Source organism: Toxoplasma gondii, chromosome XII (assembly GCF_000006565.2).
Source record: "Toxoplasma gondii ME49 chromosome XII, whole genome shotgun sequence".
Lineage (NCBI taxonomy): Eukaryota > Apicomplexa > Conoidasida > Eucoccidiorida > Sarcocystidae > Toxoplasma > Toxoplasma gondii.
In genome coordinates this window covers 3,358,322-3,366,004 of record NC_031480.1, presented here as the reverse complement: position 1 = coordinate 3,366,004, position 7,683 = coordinate 3,358,322, and the positions used below count along the sequence as shown (strand labels likewise).

Here is a 7,683-nt window from a genome sequence, read left to right as displayed (position 1 = left end):
TTCTCCCGTTCTTCTCTTCCTTCAAGACACACCTCTCTGGAAAGGGGACTCTTGAAGAAAGCGAAAAAAAATCCTTTCTCGAGTTAAATCATCGAACAAGGCCTAGCAGATGCAGACAGCGAGTGCATCTTCCCTGCATGCCGAAAATATCAACTAGCAAGACGGAAGGTGGGTGTCTCGTCTCACGGAGAGAAAGACCGAAGGAAATTCGCACTTCCTTCAAATATCTATACTTATGTGCATGTTTCTGTGTATGCCTACATGTAGGTTATTTGCATATAAGTGTGTGTTTATGTACACTTTCTCCTGGAAACATATCGCGCGATGCAAAAAGTTGGCGTAGGCTTTTTCCCAGCGCCTCTGTGTAGCGGGTTCTGGGCGAAGAAAGGAAGACAGCCATTCAGACGGTCTCCACCTGCGTATGCCAACGGAGCGCTCAGGTACCTTTTTGTTGGAGAGAAGTGGAAAGACCGCTTCGTCATCGGTTTCGCGACCTGATTTCGCTGAAAAATGCCAAAGTCGACAACTCAATCAACACAGTCAGGGGGGCTAGGATCCAAAGAAAGGGAGGAATCAAGGATGCGAGAAACATCGCGAAACACAAATGAGAGAGGACTGGAGAGAAAGACAAAGAGATAGATAGAGAAAGAGTGACACAGAGAGAGCGAAAGACTTCGAGAGAAAACACAAAGGCACACGTGGAACAGAACTGAGGGCTTCATACTGTGTAAATCGGACAACAGACCAGAATCCTGCATTGTAACAGGAACTCCCACACTTTCTCTTTGTGAACGAAAGCGGAGTTGTAGCACCCTTGCTCGAAGCTGTCTCTCCACAACATCTTCCGTTCTGCTGGAGGAAGATGCGTCGACCATCCCCGAGGTGACGTAGCCGTAGTGTCGCATCCTAGGTACTATGCAGTCAGTCTCCGTCGACTAGAGTAACACCGATGTGAAGACGTACGATTAACAAAGAACCCCTCACCAGTGTTACTCAATATCTTCAGCTTTTCTTCAGCACTCCAGCAGGTGCTACTCTATCTACGTGGGTGGCAGCGTACACAATTTCCGTCTGCTGTAGTCCGAAACGCTTTCCCTTCCTACCGGCAACTATCCGTACCCTATGTGTGTTAAGAATAGCTCCGTTTTTGTGGGTTTCGTATCTCTTGAGAGGGAGACGATCGTGTTTGCTATGCATCGTCTCCTCTTTCTTTGAAACCCGCTTCCCTTCCTCCGGCCCTTGGCGCGATCCGAACGTACAAACGGCGGGTGATCACTTTGTCGTTGACATAAGTCATGCTTGCCAAGTGATGCGTGGTAACTAGTTTACTGCGTACTTCCGATCGGAACCAGAGAGTTCACTATGGGTCGATACGTGTGTCGCTACAAGAGATGTTTCGTGAAGTCCCGAAGGGCAGGCAGCCGCTATTTAAACACAACAGTTACCCCGTAGCTAGGAATGAACGCGAATTCTGCTCTACAGCTTGTCATCACCCTCCCCGCGAGCCTCGCGCTTGCTGCTCTTGAGCGGAAGGCAAGAGAGGTACTCTTCCCTGGGAACAGCCACAGATTCAGGCGGTTAAAGTCCGCACACTCAGTTTGGAAATCGTAAACTTTAAGAGCCAAGGCAGGAAAGAAACCACAACCATCAAAGAGTCGCCAGGAAACCTCTGAAACACAATTTGGCAGCGCACTCACTTTTCCATACACAGGCGCGGTGCACTGTGGAACCCACCCCAAGACTCACGCCGGTGTCGATAAGTCTACAGAAACCTTGTTTCACCTTGCGTACACACGGTGATCTCGTTCGACGCGCGTTTTGACCTAAATGGAAGGTTAAACATGTTTTGAACCCGGAAAGCCAGGACGACCACACGCTCACATCTCTGCTGCTCTGTCGCGTTTCGCATGTCTCCCTGAGGAGACAGGTTGCCTCGGATGACTGAGCCAGGCCTCCTCACCTTGGCCTCGCTCCCGGGGAATGAATCGTGACAGATTCCGCGTGCGTCTTCTTCGCCTCATTGTCTTGTCCTCGCCCCTCTTTTCTCCTCCTTCTCGCTCTCAATGGCGAAGGCGCTGTTCCTCTTTTCACACATGCTTCCTTCCCTGTCAGGTTCCATTACCTTCGACGCCTCTCTCTCTCTCCAGCACTCGCAAAAGCCAAACCCCTGTCACTCTAGACATCCACGTCAGCGTGCTTCTTTTTCTTTTTCTTTTTCTTCTCTGCGCTCCTGTCCTCCGAGACCTCATCCCCATGGACGTCTTCACTTTCCTCCACCTGCTTGGCATGCTTCTTCTTCTTTTTCTTCTTGCCGCCCTCCTCCTCGTCAATCATCGGATTCGTCTCTTCCTCTGTTTCCTTCTCCTCGTGCTTTCTCTTCTTCTTTTTCCTCTTCTCCGAAACAGCCGCCTGACTCAGCTCCGATGCAGCTTCTCGCATGACGTCGAGATTCTTTCGCGGCACAATGCCGTCCGCCAGGTATCTGAGAAAAGGAAGGTTTCAAAACATATGGACACTACGGCTCTACCACCGTCGACGACCTTTCGAATGGGCATGGACTTCCCAGCTGAAAGCCGTCAGAGTGCATCCTGTTTTCTGCGGATTCCTCGCTGACACAGCCACGAAAAACCCAACCAAACATTGATAGGTGCCGATCGTTTCTCCCGCCCCCGCTTCAGCCCAGCTTCTCTCTAGGTGTCTTTTCTGACAATTTCTCCAATATACATGCCCTCCCTATTCACCCTGTCACCTGCAACTCCCGTATATGCTCTATCAAAGACATCCAACACACACACGCACGTATATCTATATCTATCTATCTATCTATCTATATATATATATATATATGCATTCACTTGTGTAGACATCGTTCTATTTTTCCATTTTCGGTTGTGCTTACTTCAGTCTCTCTTCCAGTTGTTCTCTCAGTTTGACACCGTAAACATTCGAGCGGATGCCGTCGGCAGACTCGGGAGTTTCCTCATCCGCGAAGGCATCGATACGAGCAGCGAGGGCGCATTTGGAGGCAAGGTATCTGTAAAAAAAGTCCAAAGACACGTTTCTGCTGTTTCTCTGCATTTCGGTACGCTTCGCTGAGTCGACGTCCAGATCTGGTTTTTCAATTCCAGCTCTGAATCCTTTGGAGACCGAGAAACCGAAACGCAGCGAACCCTTTTCCACAGATTTGCATGCGTTTCGCTACCCCCCACGTTCTGCGGATGCCGAGCCACGACATCTGTCCTCGCAGCCTCAACCAAAATCGAGTTACAGTGTAACGCCTCTGTTTCACTAATTTGAGAGGTACTTTTCCCTGTGATTCTCACTCCAGCGATATAAAAATGTATATAAATTACATTTGATGGACTTTCTTCGTAGAAGTTGTAGTGACACTAGTAACGGAAATACATCTGACAGATGCTCTTGGATAATTTCCTGAGTTGGACTGAAAGTTCAGAACTCAACCTTCCACTCGCAACAGTTCGACAACGACACATGAATCACAGCCACACCTCAGCTACTAATCTTCGCTCTGGTAGAGCTCTTACTTCGTCAACAGGCCAGCTGACTGAGGTTTCGTTAGACAGTCATGACTTCTTGAAACAGTACAGCTTTTGTCATGAATTACTGAACAATTTTGTTTTATACAAATACTGTTTCTACTGTATTCGAATCTGAAGCTGTGATTGCAGAGTTCAAATATGTTAAACAGCGTGCTTTCTCTCTTGAGCAAGAGGAGAGTTCTCATCCCAAATCAGTCTGACGGTTAAACCCCAAACGCGAGATTGCATCGCTCACGCACCTGCTCATCCGGCCGCGGTGTTGCTGCTTCTGCACTCTGCCGATAAAGGAAGAGTGGAAGAGCAATCCGTACTTCGGTGTACGCCCGTTCTTCGACTTCAAGGCTCGGAAGAGCGCCTGCAAAGAGACAGGCAAGTCGAACTCGGAGCTCCATCATGCAAACAGAGCGAATAGATACAAAACGGAGAGGAAGCGAAAAGCCATGCTGCGGAAAAGTGGATGCGGGGAGCTTCACGTCTATATCATGATCCTAGAAATACCCACCTACACACACAGTGCATAAACATGCATATATGTGTGCAAGTGAAATGCGTACACATGCAGATATATTTGGCATAATTAATCAGGTATAACGTACAGGGTATTATATGTTTATCGGGAGGAACTCTGGCGGTAATCTTGGGGTACCCTGTCTTGCTGGAAACGTGCGTGTACAGCTCGTACATTTCTCTCTCTCTCTCTCTCTCTCTATATATATATATATATATATATATATACAAACGAAGGCGGCAAACAGGCCCAGTCAGATGTATTGTTCACTTGGCTTGAATCGAGTTAGGTCATAAAAAACGCATCCGGATGCATGGTCTCCATCACTGCGTGCCAGGTGATACTCAACCCCCAGTTCACTGTGTTTACACCCACTTTTTCGGCTCCGAGAATTTGGATGGTGGATGCGGGGTACTTGGCCAAGTTCACGAGGGCGCCTGCATGCGAAATAAGACGAGCAGCAAGGACCTCGCCGACGACAGCCTTCAAGTTGGGAGACACGAAATCCATCTTAGTCGAGAGATACTCCTGGAGAGTGCGGCGCTGTTCACACAGGCGCAGAACCTGGCGAAAAGACAAAGACAAAGCAACAGTCCACTGTGTGAAGCAATTGACACGGAAGACGGTTGGACGGTAGCGACGTGGAGAGAGCCGAAATGAAGAAAACGGACAGGTGACAGAGACACACAAGACGGGCATGCTGAGTGAGAAAAGGTGACTTCACAAAAGGGCGAGTTCCAGGGTCTCACAGAAAACATCAGAAGAAGCCGCGTCCGCACCCTCCCGATACACGCGTCGAAGAAACATCAAGCAGAGACGAAACATCAGAGTCTTGTCCAGCAAGAGGAAAAAACCGACAAGAGGTACGACCCCCTCCCTCGGCAACAGCCAATGCTTGGGGAGAACTGGAAGAGAGGTAGAGACCAGCACTCGGAGTTGTGTATCCTGAAGCGGAGTGGAGGCCCCGGCCTTCGAAACGCGTTCGATTTCTGCCTGCTTCGAATCTTAGAAACGCGACTTTTACAAGGAGCGAACGGCACCAGCGCATGCACAGCGAGAAAATGTCACATCTGCATGCATAGAAACGACGATCGTTTGAACACGCACTTGATCAGCGAAACGGATGATGTTGACGAAATCGGCTTCTCCAATTTCCTGACCCATCGAGTGCTTGGTGGCCGCCACGACCTCGTCGCGAATTTCCTCGCTTCCTCCGCAGGCCTCCAACAGCTCCTCGCCTTGTGTCTGGGGAAAAGGATACACGGAAAAGGCAAAACCGCAAGACACGTGAGAACGCGCGAAAACCAAAACCTCAATCCAAAGATATGGAAACTGCTACAGCACCACTTCTAACGTCTTGGCGAGACGCTCTTCGTGCCGTTGTACAGACACCACAGTCGAAGCGAGGAAACACGAACAAAACCCCAGATTCGAACATATACATAAATACATACAGATATATATATATATATATAATATATATAATATATATATATATCCATATAGAGAGATATACATGCAGTGTCAGTGCACGTCCACGTGGGCATCCCGTTGTGAGGTCTTGTGGAGAAGGGCGGAGCGTATGGAGGTTGTTTGGAGGCAGTCTCTGCACACACATGCCTGCATGCTCTCTGGGTTCCCTGGTGTTTCTCATCAGCAGAGTTTCGGCGTTGTCTCACGTGTTCGTCGAACTGTTCCTTCATTTGCACAACCTTGAGGACCTTGCAGTAGACCTCGGCGTCTCCGCAGATTTTGACCAGCTCGGGGAAGTGCCATCCGTACCACTCCTTGAGTTTCATGGCGAAGGCGTTGATGTTTTTGTCGAGACTGTCGAGGAGAGCAATGGACTGCATGATAGGTTTGTCCTGCTTCCGGGGGTCTTCCTGCATCTTGGAGCGGCTGTAGCTGTGGCCGAGTCCAACCTGGAACTTTTCGATGGGCAGCTCACCCAGCTGCTTCGCGAGCTTCTTCATGTGTTGCCTGCAGCCTCTGTGCAGTTCCTGGACGTTTGAGTTGAACACGATTTGGAAGCCTGCGTCGGCGAGACTCTTCCCCAACGCAGGGTCGCACACCCCCACGGCGGCCTGGCTCTTGGCTCGGCCGCCGGCCTCTGCATCGGCGCCCTTCTTCTTCTTCAGCGAGGAAGGCAGGTTGAAGTTGAGAAAGTTCAGCAGCGCGGGGCAACTGGTCCCGTTCGTGATTGCGAGTTGCACCTCCATCGCCTCCTCTGCGTCCGAGAAGGGGTGGAAGGCGACAGCCTCGACGACTTGTTTGAAGCGAGCAAAGTCCAGACAGGCCTCCTGGACTGCGTCTGTGTCCTGTGCAATCTGGTCCCAGCCCTTGACGCGAGCCAAGAGCAGGCCCGGCGCGGACTCAAAGAGAAGAAAAATCTCGTTCACTGCCATCTTGTGTGAGATTCAGGACATGATCACCGGAGACAACTGGGGAAAAAACGGGGAACACACGGGCAGATGCCAAGGCAGATACGAGCAGCGAAGCCAGCGACGCAATCGCGGCGTTGTTCGTGAGAGGAATGGGACAGAAATGGAGAAAACAAGGAGCGAAAGCAGGTTGATGGCGAACGACGGCACAAAAAATGCGTGGCGGAAGAGGAGAGAAAAAGCCAGCGTTGTGAGAGCTATTTACAGGAAGGCGAGGAGAGTCAGAAGGGAAGTTGTGGCGGCAGTTGCGGTGCTTGAAGTTATGCGAGAGAGACCCACGTCAAACGGGAAACGTCCACGGGCGGCAGGGAACTGGAAGGCGAAGGGGTGGCAAGAACCCGGAAAAACACTGGGGAAATGAAAAGGACGACGCCGCGCGTAAACCTGAGATGTGCAAAAGGACGAAAAAATGGAGAGAAGATAAACAAAAGAAGAAAAGAAGACCTCGTCGTCCAGAAATGCCGAACGCTTCTTGTTGGTCGCAGAAAGTGACGCCGGAGGGGCAGGTGGTGACTTGCCGACCGATTCAAAAGATTGGAAATGAAAGGGAAGAAAGAAACCAAAGAGGAAAGACGAGAAAACTACCCACAACGACGAAACAAGAGAAGAAAAGCCAGTTAAAACGAACGAATGGCTAGAGCATATATTTGTGTGGGGCGAATGTAGCCTCTGGGCTACTGTCGCAGTGTCGACGTTGTTTTGCCGTCCCCCATTATCTTACAAGAACGCCAAAAAGAGGAAATATCTCAAGGGATGAACCGAGTAAGCAGACGTGGGTCGCGAGATCTCTCGCACCTTGCAAGAACGTCAGTCCCAGTCAACTTTTTCCGAATCGAATTTTTCCGGAGCATGTAACGAACTGTGCCGTCGCGCGTTCTCGCGGCCGCAGCGAGGGCTCGCAGACGCCAGGGGACCAAACTCCGCCTGTGCCTAAAGTCGGTCCAGCTTCTTTGACAGGGTCCCTCTGAAGACCCGAAATTTGCCCTTACCTCCCCCGCCTGGTACAAATTGACCCTACACATGGATGTTAATCGTCAGTTGTCGCAGAAAAACTCTCGTCGTTTAGAGAAACCTAGCGGAAAAGAGGAGTTTTCCTGAAGAACGCCAGTAACTCGCGAGTCGCAAGGATAAGGTACCGCCAGAGTCGAGTCGCCAGCGTGGGAGCGGGACAAGA

At 50.3% G+C, this 7,683-nt stretch overlaps 1 protein-coding gene across 1 annotated transcript; it reads right to left on the bottom strand.

Annotated features, from left to right (window-relative positions):
* Window positions 1-1,553: 1,553 nt before the first annotated feature.
* On the bottom strand, window positions 1,554-7,562 carry TGME49_247470 (nucleolar protein, putative). Its single transcript, XM_002367073.2, has 6 exons — window positions 5,748-7,562; window positions 5,176-5,313; window positions 4,444-4,632; window positions 3,800-3,915; window positions 2,900-3,034; window positions 1,554-2,482 (listed from the first exon to the last, which is right to left on the bottom strand). The coding sequence occupies exons 1-6, from the start codon at window positions 6,471-6,473 to the stop codon at window positions 2,176-2,178; spliced, it is 1,611 nt and encodes a 536-aa protein (XP_002367114.1). The 5' UTR covers window positions 6,474-7,562; the 3' UTR covers window positions 1,554-2,175.
* Window positions 7,563-7,683: the final 121 nt, after the last annotated feature.